This window comes from Schistocerca serialis, chromosome 2 (assembly GCF_023864345.2).
Source record: "Schistocerca serialis cubense isolate TAMUIC-IGC-003099 chromosome 2, iqSchSeri2.2, whole genome shotgun sequence".
Lineage (NCBI taxonomy): Eukaryota > Metazoa > Arthropoda > Insecta > Orthoptera > Acrididae > Schistocerca > Schistocerca serialis.
This window is the reverse complement of record NC_064639.1, coordinates 386176105-386199229: the sequence shown is the minus strand read 5'-3', so window position 1 is coordinate 386199229 and position 23125 is coordinate 386176105. Positions and strand designations below refer to the sequence as shown.

Sequence of the window (23125 nt, the reverse complement as noted above, 5' to 3'; positions counted from 1 at the left end):
GTAGAAAAAGTATTTTTTTGTAAATATAAATGCTTTTTTCTCCAGACCAATTTGTCTCTGTAATTGTTGAATGAGCCTCATATATTTATGCCAGGGCTTTTTACAATCTTGGAAGCACTTCTTGAACTCACTTTTCATTATGGTGTTCAGCTCCTTCAGTGATTCTGTTTTCATCTTGACAATGATGGCAAAACAATATCTTTTTATGGTTCTCTTCAGCCTCAAGAATAGCAAGAAGACACGGGAGGGCGGGGGGGGGGGGGGGGGGGGGGCGGTGGCTTGGTGAATACAGTGGCCCAGGCAACATAACAGGTTTGATTTTCACTAAAAAATCAGACAGAAATTGAGTTGTGAGCAGGAGCATTATCATGATGCAATTTCCACAAGTGATTTTGACACAATTCTGGTTGTTTTCTTTGGATTACGTCAGATAAATAGCATATAACTTCCAGGTAATATGCCTTATTGACCATATGACTATAAGGCAGGAACTCAGGATGCACTATCTCACTGTAATCAAAAAACAGTGAGAAGAACCTTCACATGTGATTGAACTTGAAATTTTTTGGTCTTAGCTCTTCAGGCAGTTTCTCTTGGGGTGATCTGGCCTTATTTCAATGTCATACCTGTATCCTCATTTTTGTCACCTGTTGTAACCTTGCTGTCAAATTCGTTTGGCAATTTCTGAGCCATGTTTATGTAACACAGTTTTCGGTCAAACTTTAACAATTCCAGAACAAACTTTGCTGCTACACATTTCGTGCTTAGAACCTTTGAAAATTGCTTGGCATCAACCAAAGGGTATGCCGACAACATAAGCAACTCCTCTGATGGTGATTCAGCAATTTCTAGAACCATTTTCTTTACTACTTCTACATTGTTGTCGGTAATTGATGTGCTAGGATATCCAGGGCAGTTACTGTCTTTGGTGTCTTCTTGACCCTCTCCAAAATATTTATACAACTCATAAAACATTGTCTTACTCACAGTACATTCACCAAAAGCCAAGTCAACATTTTGAATGTGGTGCTGAACTTTATTCCATTTTTAAGCAAAATTTAATGCACATTCTTTGATTTATCTTTTTCAAAAATAAAAATTTGTCAAGCACTTGAAAACATGCATAACCTTTTTGTCTGTCAACAATAAACTAAACACTCAAACAGCTGGAAATGCAAACATGTGTACTAACACGATTAAGAAACGTATGAAAATTGTATGTATAAGGTGAGCGAAATTAAAAAAATTCCTGTTACTTTTTTATCACACTTCACAGTGTAATTTCTGTGATCATACGAATTTTTCCCTCTATGGATCTCTAGTAAAACTGCTGTAACCTTTCACACCATATCTGCAGAAAATTTTGTTTCTCATTAGTCTGCTTGATTTTCAGCATGATGCTAAACACATCTCACACACACATGTTGATTCCCTTCTGTTCCAGTTTTTGCTCATTCAGTGGTACCCTACCCTACCAACCCATGCTATCCTCCAGAGGTTCATTTCCAAAAATTTGTTTTTTCGGATTAAGGCCTATGTTTCATTTGAGGTATGTTGAGAAAGTAAGTGTATTTGGTGAAAAAGAAAAAGATATTTTTGATACACTTGTTGACTATTTTTCCACATAACTGCCATCCTGTTCTGTGCGTATGGTGAGCCATGGCACAAGCTTATTTATACCCTCCTCAAAGAACTCTCTTGCCAGTTCCTTCCTCCCACTTCAGAACCTCTTTCTGCACCTGCTTGTCGGTTGAAAATTAGTTCCACTCACGTGTGCCTTCAGAGAGGGAAAAGACGATAATCTGAAGGCGTCAAATCACGGGAAAAAGGGGGTGGGGGTTGAAAACATCCCAACTGAATGAGACCCAGAGCATCTTGGTGGCTAATTCTGTGTACGGCTGGACGTCCTCGTGCAACAAGCACATCCCTCTTGTCAGCATTCCCCTCCCCTCCTTTTGTTTCGAACACTCCTTTTGAGATTTTAGGGTCTCACAAAATTATTGAGATTAATGGTCCTCCCCTAAGCCAGAAATTCGACCAAAATGATGGCTTTTCAGTACCAAAACATTGAGGCCCTGATGTTTTTGCCTGAAATTGTTTTTGAATTTTTTGGTTGATAGGGAATTGGTGTGACTACTGTCTTTTTGTCTTAGGCATATAATAAGCTACCATGTTTCTTCTCCAGACACAATAGAGCTCAGAAAATCCTCACCTTCCAATTCAAGTCATTCGACAAACTCACAGCTGCTATTAACCCGATTTTTCTTGTGCTGTTCTGTCAGCTATTTTGAGACTCATCTTGAGCATGATTTCCAGTATCCCAGCATTTCTGTGTCTCATATAAGAGAGTGCTGGAGAGTTATGGAAATATCGCAGAAATATCCAATGTCAATCTGCAGTCTTCACGAACAGTTCCCTCGATTTTTGTTCACCAATTCATCAGTCTTTGACTTCTATGTTCAGCATGAACATTTGTTCTGCCTCCACTAAACTCCTTGCACCAATTACACACACTTTCTGTTCATAACACCTTAGCCGTAAAACTTTTGATTCACAAAAAAAAATTGGTCGGTGTTATTCTTTCCATAAGTAGGAAATGGATCGCAGCTTATGGCTCGCACTTGGTGGGATTTCTTATTGAAAACACACAACTGGACACTACAATGTGAGTTTACATACTATGATGTTTCAGCGATGCTTGCTCTGATCATGGTATCCCCCTTTACCACTCAGTGAAGCCAAATCTCAAAAAACAAAAAGACCACAGCCTGTTATGGTCACAGTACACTTACTATCTGAACAAGCCTCATACTAGTAAGCTTCTTTTTGGGGAAATGCTCTATACCTGTGCTTCCCTCTTTGCTTCAATTGTTACACCATATTGTTCTACCAAGATATCGGTATTTTTTTACTTCGGCTATGTTGTCCCCAATTTCGATGCCAAGTTTCTGCTACTCCTCATTACGTTCAATTTTTTTTTTTTGTTTCCTTTCCATCCATATTGTGTACTCGGTAAACTATTATTCCATTCAACATATCCTGTAATTCTTCCTGACTTACAAAGAAGACAGAAGTGTCCTCAGTGAATCTTATTATAGATTTCCTTTCACTCTGAATATTAGTTCCACAACTGTACCTTTCTTTTATTTCCTTAATTGCTTCTTCTGTACATAGAAGAAACAATACAGGAGAAATACTGCAGCTTTGCTGTATGCTCTATTTAATCTGAGCACTCTTCACTTGATATTCAGTTCTTATTAGTATCCTCTTGGTCTTGTGCATATTCTATAATATCAATCTTTCCCTATAGAATATACCTACTTTTCTGAGGATTTCAAAAATCTTGCACCATTTTACGTTGAATCCTTCTGCTCATTTGACAAATCATATAGCAGTGTGTTGATTTTTCATAGACTTGTTTCCATTATAAAGTGTAACATCGGCACTGCCTCTGTAGAACCTTTCCTAAATCCAAACTGGTGTCATTAACATAAACTTAATTTTCTTTTCCATTCTTCTGTATGTGCCTCTAATCAGCATCTCGGATGCATCAGCTGCCAAGTTGACTGCCCTTGCTAATCTTGAGATTGTGTGGAATATATTCTTCTGAAAGTCTGATTCTGAACACTCATATGATACAAGACATAAAGAAAACTTTATGCTCACCTCTCATCACTTAAAACTATGTGCACAGACTCCTCAGTATATAGCCATGAAAATCACAACACAATAAAAGGGTGCGACATAATGAATATGAAGATAAATATTTTAAAAAGCAAGTTGCATGATACTTTGAGCCGGATCCCTAAAATGGAATAAAAATTTATGATAGTTATAGTAGATGTAAATACCGTAAGCTTGACTAATTTTAATTAAGTAAATTCTCCACAAAGTATTATTGTAAGTGTGACAAAATTTTAAATAAGCAAATTGTAACCTTGACATGTCTCCTGTGCATCAGACATATGTTCTGAAACTGCGTACATTGTGAGATGAATAAAACACATTTCACATCTCTAATCTAATAGATCGTTCACACAAATTGAGTATTTGTTAGGCTGTCACTTCCTCATGTTCTGCCGAGTTTCCTTACAAGTCTAGTTTGTCAAAAACTGACTCTAATATAAAATACTCTCTGTCCTCCGAATCAACACCCATTTTTTCTTCTTCCATGTTAATGGAGAATTGATCCCCCTTGTAGAGGCTCTCAGGGTACTGTTCCTGTCTACCTGCTCTGAATTGCTGAGAGCTTTTCTTTTAAATTATCTAACAGTTTTTTTTTTTTTTTTTTTTTTCTACTGCTAATCCCTCTTCTCAACTGCCATTTATTTTTAAATATCTTCACAATTTTTCTGCAGCCATTTTGTTTTAGCTTCCTTGCAATTTTTATTAAGTTAGTTTATACATGACTTAAATTGCATGTGTTATTATTACAAGGCAACACAATGACTGGCCAATATACATTTTCAGGAAGCGAAATTCTAAGTGCAGCCAATAAACTCACATAAAAGTCAACACAAGTAATTTTCTCTACCTCTATGTTTGTCTATTGCCAGTACTTTGAATTTTTCCCACAGAAGATAAATAATGACCAGCCATTCCATCTCCTTACAGTTTTTGAAATTTACAGTTTCCTCAAGTGACACTTTCTTTGTGATATGTGATTTATTCATATCATTACGTACAATTTTCAAATCATTTGATTTGATGTACAGGAGACATGTCAAGGTTTACAAAAGAAACTTTTTTCACCTTTTTAAGAGAAATACAAAAGATTTACATTATATTTTACATTTCTAAGTTACAGCTACACATGTACATAAAATAATACATGTAATACAATCCCTGTGTTCAGACCGTGAAGCTGTCCTCAATGAATTCATCGACAGAATAATAACACTTTTCCACCAGAAGAGTAAAGAGCAATCTTTTCAGTGAACCAAACTCCATTTTAAATATATTTTATTTTATTTAAAATTTTTAACACCATATACGCTGGTGTTTGGGCATAAAGTTTTAAACAATGTGTTGGAAGTTTGAAGTTATATTGTTGTATTCCTTTCCTCTCCCAGACATTTTTGTATTTCCTTCTTTCACTTATCAATTGAAGGATTTCTTCTCAAAATAAATTAATTAGATAGACAAAAAAATCTACTCACAAAGTGGCGGCAGAACACACACATAAAAGGAGGCTGTAATTAGGCAAGCTTTCAGAGCCAGTGGCTCCTTCAGGAAGAAGGGTTGAAGGGGAAGGAAGATGGGTGAAGGAAAATGACTGGAGAGGTCTAGGAAAAGGGGGAAAATTTTGGAAAGTCACCCAGAACTGTGGGTCTGGGGAGACTTACTGGATGGAATGAGAAGGAAAGACTCGGAGGAGGATTTCTTCTGTTCGCAATTTCATCCAGGACTCTTGTATTGTATTGTATTGTATTGTATTGTATTGCCCAAGCCAAGTATTTACATGGAGTACTTTACTGAAAACAAGGGAGGTTTAAACCTGGATAACCACTTAACTTTAAAGGAGCCTTTTTACTGTAATGCCATATGAGAGAGAGAGAGAGAGAGAGAGAGAGAGAGAGAGAGAGAGAGAGGCTACCACGTTCTTTGGCTACTAAGCTATCCTCATAATTCTGTTGCCTCTTGTGCATAACTGGCAGAACTACACTGAAGAGCCAAAACATTGTAACTACTTACTTAATAACATATTGTTCTGCATTTGGAATGCAATATAGCATGGATTTGACAAGTCTTCAGTAGGTTTCCTTAGGTGTGTGGCACCAAATGTCTACACATGGGTTATGCAGTTCCCATAACATAGAGGCTGGTGGTTTGTGGGCACAGAGCTGGTGCGTAATTGCATGTCAGATGTGTTCTATCAGGTTCAGTTCAGCCAAATTTATGGCCAAGCCGTCAACATGAATTCACTAACAAGCTCCTCGAAATCACAGTAGCAAGGGTCTTGCCTTGCGAAATGGACAGTTATCCTGCTAGGTGATGCCATCACTGTCAGAGAAGACATCAAGCATACAGTGATACAGATGGCCTGCAATAATACTAACTTAGTCCACAGCCATCATGGTGCTTTTGATTACTATCAGAGGCTCCTTGGAAGCCCATGTGAGGGTACTCCATGTTATCCCCACTGTCCTCCATCCAGGCACAATGCGTGTTTCGAACAACTGTTCGCCTGGATGATGGCGTTTCGACACACGGCCATTGACAGGTGTAACAAGAAACGTGATTCATCTGATCAAAAACACAGTACCTGTGAACCACAGTCCAATCTTGATGATCCCGTACCCATTGCAATCATAACTGAAGATGTTGCTGGAAGCTGGGAACACATAGGGGTCATCCACTGAGAATCCCCAACTTCAGCAATGTGCACTCAACAGTGTGCTCCAAAACATATGAGGCTGCACTAGTATTGCACTTAAGCATCACATCTGCCACAGATTGTCAATTATCGTGCTACAAAGACAGGACAAGCCTATGACCTCTACATTCTGTAAGAAGGTGTGGGTACAAAGCACTTTGTTGCCTATTCATGGATCTATTGATCTTTAATCACTTTCCACAGATGCCGATGACAGCAGCATGTGGAAACCTGACCAGCTTCACCATTTGTGGATATCTGTTCTCAGGCACTGGGCCATAACAATCTGCTCTTCTCGTTTTGAAGTCCCTTATGTAAGTGAATTTTTGTGGCCCTTATCATACTGAGAAAGATTCCCCACTTTGTTCTGATTATCTACTTCACTAAAAAGTCATGTACTCACTCTGTAATCCCAGAAGGAAGACTATTCAAGACACCCAGAATATCCTTCTTGTTACTTTGTGACGGGGTGCTAAATGTCGTTTTGACAAACACTGATACTGTCATTCTCTTGAGACAGCTTTCTTGTGAGATTGCTGATTGTACTGTGATTGCTGAATATAATTTTAACTCCCTCACATGCAAATGAGAAAAAAATCTGCCCTTCAAGACTTTCAGCAGGAAACTCCAGGTATAATTGTTAACATGTTTTTACTACTGAGATAAGGCATATACTGCCAGCATTGATCAAATTTAGTGTGGGTATCTGCTTGTCATCTTGTTCGTTTCTGCCTGCATTTAATAATTTTTAGTGCACTAGACTGTTTTTTATATATCAGTTGAGGTTCAGCACGAGCGGTCCTTGTGCTTCTTTGGTGTAAACAGTTAATGATACAGCCATATTTTTGCAAATGGTTATATGCTAGATGATGTGCAAAAAATGATAGATTATGAAAATTACATCAGTAGGTGACAGATGGGTCAGATTTCCTAGATTGCATGCATATATGTATCAGCTTTGCTGCCATGGTCTTGCAACATTTTACAATTGTCATTTGTATTACAAAATTTCAAAGTAAGATAGACTAAAATTTTTTCTGTTTGGTAAATTGTACATGCATTATATTATTTTCACACAAAATTAGAATGAATGACTGTTTAACTGTCACAAAATACTTGATTAACTTTGTATGTAGTGCTGTTTGTGGTCTGTGAGACACTTAGCACCACATCACTCCTCTCACAAATCTGACTGATTTTCAATATTTCATATAATTGTGCACCTAATTTAAAATGCTCAATATATGTTAAAGGTTTCATACAGTAAGACAAGTATTACTGTTAGAAACTGTGCAACATGTCTTAAGATAGAGTAACTCACAGCACTGTTGTAACATTAGTTGCAAAAGTTCATTGAATCACATCAAGGGCTCATAATAGTAATTCAATTATCACAGCATATTGTTACAAAGACACGACATAAAAGGATAAGAAAAAGGAACATAATTTGACGAACTCTCAAACTGTAAATGAGAGGGCGGGGAACACTACATTCATGTAGGAAATAAGTAATGGCACTTCAGACAATGATCTGTTGCTGAGCTTTCATGCTCTTTTTCATTGAGGGTAGGTAATCAAAAAGATGACAGTGTTGTTGTCATCACACATTCCGATGTACTTGGAGTCTTGAAATGTGTCAACACTTTTATAGTAATGAAAATAATAAATTTCTGACAATATGATGTAATTGGATAGGTAAAAAAAATCTGCTCACAAATCAGTCGCAATTGGCAGGTTGATAGACACACAAACATACACACAAAATTCAAGCTTTCGCAACCAACGGTTGCTTCGTCAGGAAAGAGGGAAGGAGAGGGAAAGACGAAAGGATATGGGTTTTAAGGGAGAGGGTAAGGAGTCATTCCAATCCCGGGAGTGGAAAGACTTACCTTAGGGGGGGGGGGGCTGCTTGTGTGTGTGTGTGTGTGTGTGTGTGTGTGTGTGTGTGTGTGTGTGTGTGTGTGTGGGGGGGGGGGGGGGGGTGCGCACGAGTGTATACCTGTCCTTTTTCCCCCCTAAGGTAAGTCTTTCCGCTCCTGGGATTGGAATGACTCCTTACCCTCTCCCTTAAAACACACATCCTTTCGTCTTTCCCTCTCCTTCCCTCTTTCCTGACGAAGCAACCATTGGTTGCGAAAGCTTCAATTTTGTGTGTGTGTTTGTGTGCTTACCAACCTGCCAGTGCTTTCGTTTGGTAAGTCACATCATCTTTGTTTTTAGATATATTTTTCCCACGTGGAACGTTTCCCTCTATTATTTTTAGCTATGCAAGCTTACAGAGCCAGTGGTTCCTTCCTCTGGCAGAACAGTTGAAGGGGAAGGGAGAGGGGTGAAGGAAAAGGACTGGAGAGATTTGGGTAAAGTGGAAGAGTTCCAGAAAAGTCACCCAGAACCCTGGTGAAGGGAGGCTTCCTTTCGCATCCTGTCTGATAAGTATCCCCTGACGTGGGGTTCTGTGTGACTTTTCTGAATTCTACCCCTTTATATAAAACTTGTTTATGGTGATACACATATTTGCCTATGTTATTAGGCGACCCAAGAAGAGTAAGATAATTATTATTTACAACAAGAACACTCTGTGTGTAAACTCTACCTGTTAAATTATAAATTACATAAGTTTATATTTTACAAATGTTCCTTCAAACATTTTAGGTTTTGTGAAATGTGCTTATTTAATGAGTTGACTAGCTGGATGGGTTATAATTAGTTGATATGATACGAAAAAAAAAGACTCAAATCTCACAAATAAACTGTATTGTTGATAAGCGATTATTTCAAAGTGCCAGATAGCTGGCAATGTTTGTCGACTATGAAAATAATTATTGATATTGAAAAGCACAAATTTGGAGGAATCAACAATGCGTTCATAAGGTTAGTCTGAAATCAAAAAATTCTAGGTTGGAGCCATTACTAACAACTCTGAATAAAAATGCTCAGTCACAGCCTATGATGATATACTAGATGTGGTTGCAGAGGACTCAAGAACCAGGCAGGAAAGAAAACCATGTGATGTGCTTGGTATGATGCAAAAGTGTTGCTCATGTAATAAATTGTAAAGCACAGCAAGTAAGACTACCTACCAGCTGTTCAGTGGCAACCTCTCCCACTCTGAGAATTGGGGGAGCTCTAGTCTGCTGAACAGAGGTATGTAAGTTAAAGACACACAACTGAATGAGAGGCATAACTTTCACACACGCATCTCTCAAATATGTCATAAATCTGCCAATGTTACAAACATTTGGCAAGACTGGACACAATTGACTTTAAGATCCCATTGTAACTGCTTACACACTATCAAAAGCAATCCCCACTGGAATTATAGGGTTTGCAGTCAGTGCTTGGGCACACGAATTGTGATATAATTGATAAAAGTCAATTGTAAGGTGGGGGTTTACTAAGTCTCTTGACTCAAAATTAGCAGCTGCTTGAATAAAGAAGCAGCAGCATCATTAGGATTAATCTACTGGCAATAAGGGCCTGCGGGATTGGTGACGTGCTGATCATGTGTTACGATCATACACTGAGGTGAAAAAAGTTGTGGAATACCTCCTAATATTGTGTCAGACCACCTTTTGCCCAGCTAAGTACAGCAATTTGACATGGCAGGGACTTAACAAGTTGTTGGAAGTCCCCTACAGAAATACTGAGCCATACTTACCCCTATAGCCATCCATAATTGTGATAGTGATGCTGGTGCAGGATTTTATGCACAAACTGACTTCTTGATTGCCCCATAAATGTTCAGTGGGATTCATGTGGGTTATCTGGGTGGCCAAATCATTCACTCAAATTGTCCAGAATCTTCTTCAAACCAATAGTGAACAATTATGATCCAGTGAAATGGTGCAATGTCGTCCATAAAAATTCCATCATTATTTGGGAACACGGAGTCCATGAATGGCTGCAAATGGTCTATTCTAGTCCATGGTCAGTTGTACCAGAGGACGCAGTCCATTCCATGTAAACACAAGCCACACTGTTTTGGAGTCAACCTAGGTCCATGCTTTGTGGGGCCTGAACTACACTGGAAACCTACCATCACCTGTTACCAACTGTCATTGTGATTCAACTGACAGGCCATGGTTTTCCAGTCATCTAGGATCCAACTGATATGGTCACGAGCCCAGGAGAGGTGTTGCAGGCAATGTGCAGTTAGCACAGGCACTTGTCAGTTGTCTGCTGCCATAGCTCATTAATGCCACATTTCGGCGCATTGTCCTAACAGATATGTTTGTCGTACATTTCACACTGATTTCTGCAGCTATTTCATGCAGTGCACATTACTACCACTATCTGTATATGTGCATTTTGTTGTTCCATGACTTTTGTCACCTCAGTGGAGATTATTTGCTGCCCCTTCTTTGAAGGCAGCAGTCAGAACATACCTAATGCCTGAGTGGAGTTCACATTTTACTACAACTAAAATTACAGTCAGTGCATGAGTGGCAAAGAGATTGGGACAGTAGCACAACAGATCGCAGTGTAGATGACAGATTTCCAAACATGAAGAGAATATGCTTATGAGCCATATAGGTCCATCTACATGTACGATTCACTGTGTGACAGACCATACACCATACCCAGAATATTTACATATGCCGGCATGTTGCGCCATAGGTACAACAGACTATATACTACTAGGGCACCTTGATTGTGAAATTTTGCGGACTCAAATAACAGGCATTGGAAGACTAAGTGACGATGTTGGAGAGAAATGACACTTGTGAACAAAGTGGCAAATCGGGTATCTGGGGCGCAATTTAGAAAATATTTACAAAATAAATGCACTGTTAGAGAGAACCACATGTTATGTGGTGGTGCTGAAGTAAATACTGTGACCGTAGTGAATATTATAGAGCATTCACCGATGTCAGAATTCATTGCTACGTAGAGGATGATCAGATGCAGTGGATATGTGGTCAACAACGTGGCAGCTATGGCAGATTCAGCAGACTGAATGAGAACTTATTGGTGACTTACGTGGTTTCGTAGCTAGAGCTGGCTGCTGGATGGTGGTGTGTTGGATCCAGTAGGTCCTACTGGTTGACTCCACTGGGACGGTGGACAACAGTGTTACATCACCTCTGGCTACATCCCAGGGCTGATGCATGATGGATTTGATTGTTTGGGTTTCCTGCAACTTCGATTCTAGATATTTTGCTCGTTGTCTCTTGCGATCAGGGGCTCACTTGCGTAGACAAAAGCGTAGGTCATAGATGTAGAATTCTGCAAGAGTGGTTTCTTGAAGAATATAACTTTCTTAGCCCTGGGTGTCGCAGTGGTTAAGATCATGAACTGCCAGATTGCCATCTGTGTAGATTACTGACAAATGTGTTACCATGGTGTATTTTGGGTAGGTTTTCATTGTTTCTTTTATATTTAATTTAATCAGTTATTGTAAATGCTTTAACTACACTACCTAACAGGGAGTTAATTTTTAATCAAAGGTGAATACAATTTTCTGTAGCTGTAGGGAAATGAGACCCACATTAGAATCTAGGTGAAGGGTACTGAGATTGTAAGCAGTAATAAATAAATATCCAAAAATATAAATCTTGAAACACACAAGAAATGAAAAGCCATGTCTGGAGCATGGCTCTGTATCGATTGAAATCCTGAGCAATGGGGCAAATGGAAATAAGCTTTCTAAATATGATATTACTGGAGACTGTTGAAGATCAGATGAGTTGACTGAATAGGCAAGGAAGATTTCCAGCAAAGACTCAATGAAGAAAATTACCTATTGAATAATATAATGAATTAGAGAGACAAAATAGTATGGCACATAATGTGGCATGAGTTGCAGCTGGAAAGTGTGATTGGAGGGATGGCAGAAGGGAACAATTACATGACTATACAGTGTAGATCAGAAATGATACAACATGCTGCTGTCACGCTGAAATGAAGATGACTGAAGAACTGCACCTAACCACCCTTAGGATTGACAACCAGAACAAAAGATGTAGTGAAATAGGTTACAGTACCAGCAAAGAGATTAATTCAGTCATTGGAGCTATGCTGATCATGTTGGAGATATTATTTTAAACTGATCTTCATGTACTTCATTAACTGTGCCAATGTTTTAATTGCCCAGCGCTCAATTTTTATAGATATTTTAGTAATTCTTTTTTCCAATAAGTATGCCTAGGATCTGTTCTGCTAGTGACTAAAGAGGAATCTTACTGTGGCTAAATAGACAACCAAATGACGGGTCTTTACTTCGGCTTTAATTTTGGGGTTACATCAAGTATTTGTTTTCCAGTACAACAATATTTCAACCTGCCATCAAAAATTGGTGTGTGTGACATACTGTTTCCTTGTTTGGGGAACATGTCTTCTTTATCACATGAGTAACAAAAGACATTAATTTAAATGTGTTTGGTTATCAGAAAGGCAACATGTGAAATCTTCAGTAACTACCCTAGACAAATATTGTCATAGGACCTGCCAGGAACCCCAAGAAATTTTGGCGCTACATTAACCGTGTTACTGTTGTGAAAAACACTGCCCATACACTTATGAGAAAGCATTGCATATAAAATTTGAAAATGAAGCATGAAATTTTGAATTCTGGCTTCAAATCTTCCCTTACGAAGAAAAAACAAACAATGTTTCCATATTCAATAGTTGTATAGCTGAGATGAGTTTCAAAGAAATCACTACTAGTTGTGTTTGAAAAGCAGCTTAAATACACAAAACTTAATAATGTATCTCAGCCCAATTGAATTCTACCAAGCTTTGTAGGGGTTGTTAGATAACTGACTACACTCTCGACCTTATTACTGCAGATCCCTTGAGCAGAGAGGTGGTCCCCATGACTGGAAAAAAATACAGGTCAAAGTAGAACTGATCCAGAGAAGTAAATTCCTATATCACTTACATTTGGTGGTAGCATAATCCTAGAACATACTCAGATTTTAAACATTATGAGTACCTGGACGTTTCCCACGTAAATCAGCATAGGTTCTCAAAACATTGCTCATATGAAACTCAATGCACTGTTTTCACAGATTATATCCACAGTTCCGAGAATAGCAGAAACCAGGCTGATATGACTGTGGACTTTTGATCCAGTATTACATAGGTGCTTTCTAAAGAAATTATGTTTCTGCATTATATCTAATCAGGTTTTTGACATGATTGAAAACCCCCTAACATTACCCTGGATGGAAAGTCATCTACAGTTGGATATGTCCCAGAGGAACTGCTATTCCTGTTACACATTAATGACTTAGGCTTCTTACAGATAATTCAGTCTGTGAAGAAATTCTGTCTGATAAGAGTAGCAGTAATGTGCCAATAACTCTCAACAAAACATTAGTCTTGTGGAACTACTGGCAACTGGTACTTAACTCTCGAGCAGTGTGCCTTTCTACAAAGTGTGCCACTCAAAAATAACTTTGTTTTGTACCGTTTCCTGTTGTTTCACAATTTTGAGCCCGTATCTATTTCTTTATTATTGCTTCAGCTAACACAGTGTTGTCGTACATCCAAGTGAGCAGCCACAATATAAAAAAGCCACAAAATAGATGAGAAAAAATTTACAATTGGTGCAAGAAAATGACCCAGATTATGAGCTAGCAGCACAGTTATTTATGAGATAGTTAGTAATCAAATAAACAAATGGCAGAAATCTGATGCAACTGTGCTATTTGATGCCTCGGGTGGGTCATTTCTATGGGGTAACACTTGTGTATGGCAATAGAGGGATTCAATGAAAGGTTTATTTTATTACTATCTTAATTAAACAGTGATTTAGCACACACAATGTTAGTTTACTTTATTGCTGATTAATTAAACTAAGAGTAAACTGTAATCTTGTTCATACACGTTTACCTTGGTAACATAAAGGTATTCTTTGTATATGTATGAAGAGCGCCGCACACCTGCCAGTTTTATGAAAAATGGCATGCCTGATCAAGGGTTAATTGAGAAGTCCACCTTCATAGATCCGTATGTCTGAGTGCTGTGCAGAGGAACTTGGTTTGATTCGCAGTACTGCCAAGGACTTCTTCCTTTGTGGGAGGACTGGATGGGGTGCACAAACACTTGTGAAGCCGACTGAGGAGCCACTTGAGTGAGAAGAAGTGGCTACAAGGTTTAGGCAGCTGATGATGGCCACCATAATAGTGTGTTGACCTTGTGGCTCTCTATAGCACATCCGAATGATGCCACTGACAAGGATGATACAGCGGACAGTTGATACTGAATAGATAGTAGATGCAGGTTCACTTAACTGAGAAATTCATGTTGTACATTTCATGAGGTATTATAGTGTGAGGGTTAATTGGTCACAACTACATTCATACAAATATTTTGTAGTAATAGTGTATAGAGATTTGAAATGCGATGACCACATAGTTCAATTGTGGGTAAAGCAACTGGCAGGCTACAATTTGTCAGCAAGATATTGAAAAACTGCAGCTTGTCTACAAAGAGACTGGATACAAAACACTTGTATTACCCATACTTCAATACTGCTCTAGTGTATGAAGTGAAGTGTATATCTGATTAGACTGACAGGGGACACTGAGTGTACACAACGAAGGGTGGTGTAAGTGCTCACAGGCATATCTGACTGGTGATAGAGAGTAACAGAATACTGAAAAATCTTAATTTGCAGGCACTCGAAGAAATATGCTATACACCTTGCAAAAAAGTATAGCAAACTTCAAGAACAATCTTTCACAGCAGAAACTATGAAGATTTTTCATCCACATATGTATCTATGCATAGAGATCATACAGATGAAATAGGCAAATAAACAGCTCAAGACAGGTATGCAAGCAGTCATTTTTTACATGCTTCATCCATGAATGAAACAAAAGACAGCTTGATAAATGATACAATAAAAAGTACCTCTGCTGGGTAGGCTTTCATCTTGGGAATAAATTTGAAATACATTAGACATGATTTCATACTGCTGCAGCTGTGAGGTAAATCATAAATCTGTTCGGTGTATCCGGATAAACACTGAAGTCAACAATGTAGGAAAAGATAGATTGCTACTTTTCGTAAAGATGACACCTTAAGTTGCAGACAGGCACAATTAAAAGACTTTTACACGCAAGTTTTCAACCACAGCCTTCGTCAGAAAAAGAAGCACACAACGTTCATTCACACAAGCAAGCACACCTCGTGTGCACCCATGACCGCCAGCTCCGACAGCTTGGATCAGGGGGAGTCTTCTGAATAGGGCCCTCCCTCCAGTTGCCACTGATACTACCATAGAATCTGAAATGCAGTCCAGGCAGAACAAATGGAGGGGTCAACTGTTTTTATAGTGGAGCTGGTTAACTGATGATTAATTTGTAGCTGCTGCATTGTTCACTCTCTCTGCTTATCTGGTCTTTGATGGAAGGCAGCGGAGACTCATTGACATTGTGTGCTCTAATACACTTTGTGTCAAACAGGGAGGCAGGTGCATTAAAGTTAATATAGATTCAAGGATTCTTCAAGAGAAAGTTATTTACTTGAGGATATTCTTACATTTGTCATTGAAAAAACAATATTTTTACATACATCAAAACTACTGAAATTTGATGCATTGCAGTCTTTTTAAAAAGAAAGGGACCAAAAACAAGCTATATGTAGCTTGTGTGGCTGAACAATGCCCCCAAAAATTATTGTAATGATGAAGGAGAAAAAACTGGAAGAGTGGAAGTAGAGGATATGTTGGGCTTTGTCAGGCCAATCCACACAGCTAAAGAAGCCATCTGGACTGGCCTAACACAGCTGCAACATTTCCGCTGTTGCAGAAAATGAAACACTGCACAAAACTCCATTTTGTCAATAGGCTGCACCATTTTACTTTGTGTACTTTAGGTCAAGGGTGCACAGACTTGCTGGTAATGTGGGCCACAAACCCATCACTGTGCCTACATAGGGCATAGGGACTGAAAGAAAGAGAGAGAGAGAGAGAGAGAGAGAGAGAGAGAGAGAAAGGGGGGGGGGGGGGTGCGCGTGAGCAGCGGGCCACATGCAGCCGGGGGCTGGTGCATTCCTGCACTAGTGGTTGCTACAATAATGTGGTGTGGCAATTTTGATGTGTATCAGAACTGGAGACGTGTCTACAACAAACAAAATAAATTATGTAACTTTATTTTTTCAAGTTGGTAATCAAGATTTTATGACTGCCCCTTGTATTTGTTTCTTTTCCCTTGGCTCTTAGTAATTCTCAACATGTGTTTCTCCGTTGCCCACAGAACTTCTCAATACTTTTGCCATTAACAATGCAAAAGTTCAAGTTGATTGTAAAATTTGTATTCGCCTACACACGATGGCAGGTTAATATTGGAAACTATTTTGTTCACCAAAAAAACTCGGGACTTTTTATTCTTATATTTATTGCTTTTGTAATATATTCAGTTGTTATCATAAACTATCCCAAAAATGAGATTTCATCAATTGGTTCTGTGAAGTCATAGTGCATTTCTACTGTATAATATGATCTTAAATTCTTATTGTGTGTCGCATGAAATACCTGATGTGACTTTATCACTTGTGTAATTTCCTTTCCGCAGAAATAGTTGACAAATGACTTCATTTGCAAAAACAATATTACGTTACTACACACTGCATTCAGGAAGATTGGCTATAACATTTTGTGGCTGCCAAGCACAAGACAGAGCAGTAACCAGAATTGTTAAGCAGAGTTCACTTGTAAACAGAAGATTTTATAGTAATGAAGAGAAAAAGAAGTCGTCACTTACTGTCAAGAGGAAAGATGAAGTTGGAGCACCAAAAACACTTGAAAATGGTTTGTCTACATTATTTAATTTTAGGAAAAACAACTGTAGGGTAAAATGATGGAAGTTGACTGTTTCATTATTAAGTCATTGTGCATCCTGTTTTTTAATTGTTGACGTCTCTCTTGGGTTTAGTTCATATTAACCACGAGTGATAATAGATGAGGTTACACATTATCACACGCTTGATTCATGAATGAATTGTTTCATAACTTTTTCTCCTTAAACGACAATTTTGTCTGTATAGTCACATTAATAATTATTATTTTGGATACTGCTGGAGAGTATTCTGTAACCTACCTCAGTAGTCATGGTCATATGCTGTTCTTATTACTGATGCTTTCCAGGACTGTCAATTTTATGGTCATTTATGTGTATATTTTTTCTCTCAATATAAAGGCCAAACAATGATCTTTAAAAAAAAAAAAAAGAGAGAGAGAGAAAAAAAAAGGAAAGAAAGAAATGGTAAATGTAATCTGAGTGAAGTACGATGGATGGTGTTGGCAAATCATCAATGGATAACACCAACACACAGAATTTGTAGCATCAAAGTCAAATAATAAATTTAGAGAATGGAGTAAAAACAAAATAAAATACATTTCTTTATCAATAAATACAACAGCTACAAACACCACATTTTGTTTAGGGACTGTCATACCATTTTTGAGAGCAATTCTCCTCTCAGCCTACTGCATTGTTAACTGAGAGTGTATCCTGCTTGTGAGATCAGTCATTCAGAAGCTGATAATGTGACTAAACAGCTCAAATATTTAAGTGCAATTTTTTGTTGCTCTCGATAGACAGTGTTACCAATGAAGTGATTCCATACTTCTATTGGATCTATTTTAAGATCTAGAAGGTGATCTGTCAGTTGAAAACTGGACTGCGATGATAGGCCTGTTCCTGTTCCACTTAGAAAATTATTCTTTTTTGTGCCATCTTATAATGTTTACTCCATGAATCGAATATGGTTTTTCTGTTTCCCTGCTGTGTATCAACGTGTTGACCATCCTCACTTAGAGTTGTCTCAACAGCTGCAAGCAAATTCTTGTTGGTTTTGATTGCCTTCAAACATCCTAAAGCATTTTGAAAGTGTATGTTCTTGAATCTAGGCTCAAGCACTGTTGATATGACTAATATTTTAACATGTTCAGTTGGTAGCAATCACATTTTCATTTGTGTAATGACGTTACTCTTCAGATTCTCTTCAGTGCCTGTGTTGTTTGCATGCCAGATGTTTCACTTACCTGTTATTGGGTTTACATTACTGCGTGAAACAAATTTTTTTCCACAAATTCCACAAGTCGACACTTCCACAGGTTTTAAATGCCACAACCATCTGACAGTTTACAGTTTCCGCAGCCATTAGCACAGGTGGTGCACTAGCATGGCAATTCTTAACATTCTTAATCACTAGGTATGACTGCAAAAATCTTTCAATAATATACAACGTTGAATTCCATCTAGTGTTTACTTCTTGAGTTAATTCGATGTCTGATTCTATTTTTTTTTTTGGCTCATTACATGCTACTGCACTATGTTTAAACCACATTTCAATCCTTTTCACAGCATCAATCAGCTCTGGCAATAGAAATTTTTGCTACCAAATTGAGTATATGTGCGAAAGATGATGGTATGACTTTTTCTTCCATATACTATTTATACTCCTCAAACCACAGCACTGATGTCTTCATAAGATACGTTTAAAAAATATATTAATTTAAATGATGAAAAAAATTATTGACAGTATTAACAAGCCAACGTCGAAGGTTGATATATTGTCTTTAACATCCATGTTACGTTGTTTCAAAGACTTTGGTATCGATATTGAAACATTAATTTTTAAACTCCTAACATTGATATTTTTTAAATATTGATAATCATTGCTCATCCCTAGACTGAGGTGTCTACTCATTATATTCAATAGTGTGTGTGTGTGTGTGTGTGTGTGTGTGTGTAAATGAGTTTGCCACTACTTTTATGTGATAGGATTTTGTATTTATTTTGTTATGCTGTACAGATACCAACAGAATTTGCATTGATGTTACTTGTTTCTTACACCTTTCATTTAACTTTTGAATTTGCATATTATGCACATTTTAATTTATTGTAATTTTAATAATTTACTTTCTTGCAGTGAAAGAAGCAACAAAAACTGTTTCCTATATGGGAATCATTCTTGCTGGTTTGGGATTAACAGGTGTCATGTTTTATACAGTGTTCAAGGAATTATTTTCTAGTAAAAGCCCAAATAGTGTTTACTCAAAAACTTTAGAGAGATGTATTGAAGATCCTCGTATTATAAATGCTCTTGGTGAACCAATTAAGGGTTTCGGCGAACAAACAAGAAGAGGCAGAAGACGACATGTCAGGTAGGATAAATGTTTTTTAAAACTGTTTAGTCCATATAAGCATTACCACATTCGTAAAATGATACGTGAGAGGGAGGATTCTGTCATTCACCAGCCATGTCTAAGAATATGAAAAGCAAAAACAAGAGGCAATGGTTTGGAGGAACAAACAGAGAAAAAACATTCAGAATGGGTAACAGGAGACAAATGACTGAACTTGGTACATCATCATGAATCATTCAAAGGTTACCATAAAAAATTTTGTTGACCAACTACAAATCATTACCTTTTTTGTGTCTGTTTTTCATATGTTTTGAACTTAATGCTTCCCTTTCCTTACATGGATTTGTTTGATTTTTAAAAATGAACATCCACTCTTTACTTAAACTTTCCTCAATTGCCTGCTTATTTAATTGCAGCCACCTGTTCTACGAACGAGATGGAATCAACCACCTAAGAATGAAATTTTATATTCAAGGCAGCATGAGACGTGGAACAGTGCACTTAGAAATGAGAGAGGTAATTGCATGGTATTATTTTTTTATGTCTGTTCTAATGATTTTTTCCCCCTTTGGAACTCTGCACAGTTTTTATTGTCTGACTATCCAGAGTAATTAGTTAGCACCTTAACTTTACAGATATTTTACTGTTTATTGAGTAGGCAAGGCAAATTTTGCTTACCTACTAGTGGAACACTGAATCTAATCTCAGAGAACCTGAACACAGACTGTCAGTTTACTAGCACAAACAGGAAGCTGTTCTTTGAATCTGAATCAGGACTGATTAGCGGCAAGAGTACATCTAAATAGCAGTGATAGAAAGCTAACACACACACACACACACACACACACACACACACACACACAAGGCGTTTAAATTAAATGAAGAGATTTATAGAAAGGAATTGCAACATGATACTGGCACAAACCAGAAACTATTTAATCAATGCGGGGAAAAAAATTAAGTGATGAAGGAATATGATAATGATTGGTGACCTGCTCTTGTCTGTCTGAAAGCCTTCTTATGGATTCCCCCAATTTCCAGGATGCAGTGGAACAATTTATTAAGTATTTCTATCTCAGACTGATTGTGGTTTCACCTTCACTATGTGAAATGATGCAACACACTCTGCAAGTTAGCATTTGAAGATCTGCAGAGCCTTAGAGACAAGTTTAATTGAAGAATGACACTTGTAGTTCCACTGTGGGACAGTGTTGCATCATAGGCTCGTTTGGAGCTTTAGGGCACCTGTTTGAGTAGCATTGTTAGTATCCTTGTAATGTGATCCACCTAGTGTAAGGTACAACCTAGGTGCCCTAGACCAAACCTGTGTAACAGCAGCAAGCTTGCATGTGTTGATCATTCATCTTGCCAACTTCCTTTTCAGTACTGCTTTACCTGGTGGGAGGATCATACAAAGTGGTTACTTGAGAAAAGTGAACAGTCACTTTCCACTGAGCAATGTTTGTAAAGCCAAAGAGTGTAGTGTGATGTGAAAAGGTGACCCAATTCCAGTGTTGATGCATTCCTCTGACAATGTGATGCTCTCAACAACTCAACTCTGGGGTATATGAAGGCAGCCCCCCCCCCCCCCCCCCTCCTCCCAATCCACATGTGCATTGTAATCTCTTGAGTGCTCTTTACTTTCTTTAGTTGTGAGGAATGGAGGATTTGAAAACAAATTATTAATTGTTTTCAGTCTGCAGTGGTACTAAAATGATTTGTGGGAATCATTTCAGTGATTAGTGCCACTATATTTGAGAAAGTGCTAAGGGTTTTTTTTTTTTTTTTTTTTGCAGTGAGAGAGGTATTGGGGTTGTCAGCTATGAGTGACCACTTTATGATCTGGATTACCCTGCACGATAGAAGAAGGCCTTAACTGTATCCAAGTGTCTTGCTTCCATGTGGGATCTTGATTCTGCATTGTCTGCAGTCTGTGATAAATAACTAACAAGCCTTCAGACACGGCCAACCGATTTGGCTCAAATTTGGCAGGTCGCTTGTGTACAACCTAAAATGAAGGAATCTAAGATATTTTGGGTCAACACCCCCGCGTTTTCGAGAAAATCATCCCTAAAGGTTATGATGAGCAGTTGACCCAAAATTGGTGGGATCGACAGATAATTGTAAATAGAGCATTTTTCATCAGTAGGTATTGGGTCCGAAAACACATACTTTTCCAGAAATCGAGGTAAGAAACTTTTACAGCTGTAGCTTCTGTACCCACATGGTAAACGTTTTTCGCTGACAGAACCCATAGCGCAATGGGCCGGTACGGTAGCACAGTGTGTTCGGTCAGAGAGCCGGTTGGCCTCTGTAATAAAAAAACTGAGTGGAACTATCAACAAAGGAACTTGAACGGATGTCATGTGACGACCGCAACGACCAAACACAGGCCGTGGTAACTGGCTGGGAATTGTACAATCGCACGGATGCAATAACTATTCACAGCATAATTCATAACCAACTTTTAGCACCGATTTTTCAGGCAATGATATCGTATGCGTGGTACGCATCAAAATTAATTCCCGAAAAATGTAAACCAAGTTTTTCTGCCACCTCTTCGGAAGGAACAGTGCAGCTGTCGAAAGATTGCATTCATTAGATGTTCTTGGTGCCGTGAGTATATTTGTTTCGAATGTTTATATGACATTTACCATCCGTCTAGTTGTTCGAAGAAAAGTGAGGACACGTAACAGTGACTGGAAGAGCGACTGTAAAGTGACCTGGAGTAACATTTTAGTTGTTTACTATCCCAAGAGGTTTGAGAAATTTATTTGCCTACCTTATTATTATCATTCCTTATTGATTTACTTACCTTATTAATCCTCCTATCCCAATCAATTGAGATATGGAAACATACAAACGAAAAGAATAACATCCGCTTGGTTTCTTTGAGATTTGAACACGGTTTTTCGCATTCCCAGCCAATTACCTTGGCCGTTACGCTATCGGCGGTCGGCGAAAAGCGTTTAGCATGTTGGTACAGAAGCGGCAGTTGTAAAAGTTTCTTTCCTCGATTTCTGGAAAAGTTTGCATTTGCGGACCCCATACCTGATTATGAAAAATGCTCTATTTACAATTATCTATCGATCACTTTAATTTTGAGTCGATTGCTCCTCATAACCTTTAGGGGTGTTTTTCTCAAAATCATGAGGGTGTTGACCCAAAATATCTTAGAGTCCTTCTTTTTTGGTTTCTACACAAGCGACCCGCCAAATTTGAGCCGAATTGGTTGTCCGTGTCTGAGGCCTTCCCCTTGTTAGTCATATTGGGATAAATTACAACGCGTTAAAGGATTTTATAGAAGATGCTAACCAATCATCCTCACCCTTTATAATGTTACCTGTATGTAACATAACCTGCAAACTGCTGTGCAGTACTTAGTACCACTATTGGTAATGTTCTTTCACATTCTATTAATGTATGGTGTAAGGGTAAAAAAATGACTATCTATATATCTTGATACATACTTTAATCTCTCATATGTTACTGTCACTATCCCCAACAAAACGTGAGCGAGGCAGTGATGTTACTGAAATTTTCCTTGAACACTGGTTCTCTAAATGTACTCAACAGGATTCTACAAGAACAGTCATTTCTCTATCAGGGAGGACTATTTTAGTTCCGTCATCACCTCTGTTACACTT

At 38.1% G+C, this 23125-nt stretch overlaps 1 protein-coding gene across 4 annotated transcripts in view; it reads left to right on the top strand.

The window, feature by feature from the left end:
• Positions 1-23125, top strand: part of LOC126457210 (mitochondrial import inner membrane translocase subunit Tim21) — a 47860-nt gene that overhangs the window by 11266 nt on the left and 13469 nt on the right. For 3 of the 4 annotated variants that reach the window (XM_050093314.1, XM_050093313.1, XM_050093315.1), the window contains 3 exons: positions 16900-17135; positions 19262-19496; positions 19895-19994. In XM_050093314.1, the coding sequence (XP_049949271.1) occupies positions 16913-17135; positions 19262-19496; positions 19895-19994 (558 nt within the window). In that variant the 5' untranslated portion in view covers positions 16900-16912. Of the gene's footprint in view, positions 1-6669; positions 6691-16899; positions 17136-19261; positions 19497-19894; positions 19995-23125 lie in introns of those variants that run through there. The other variant, XM_050093316.1, reaches the window with a different exon arrangement.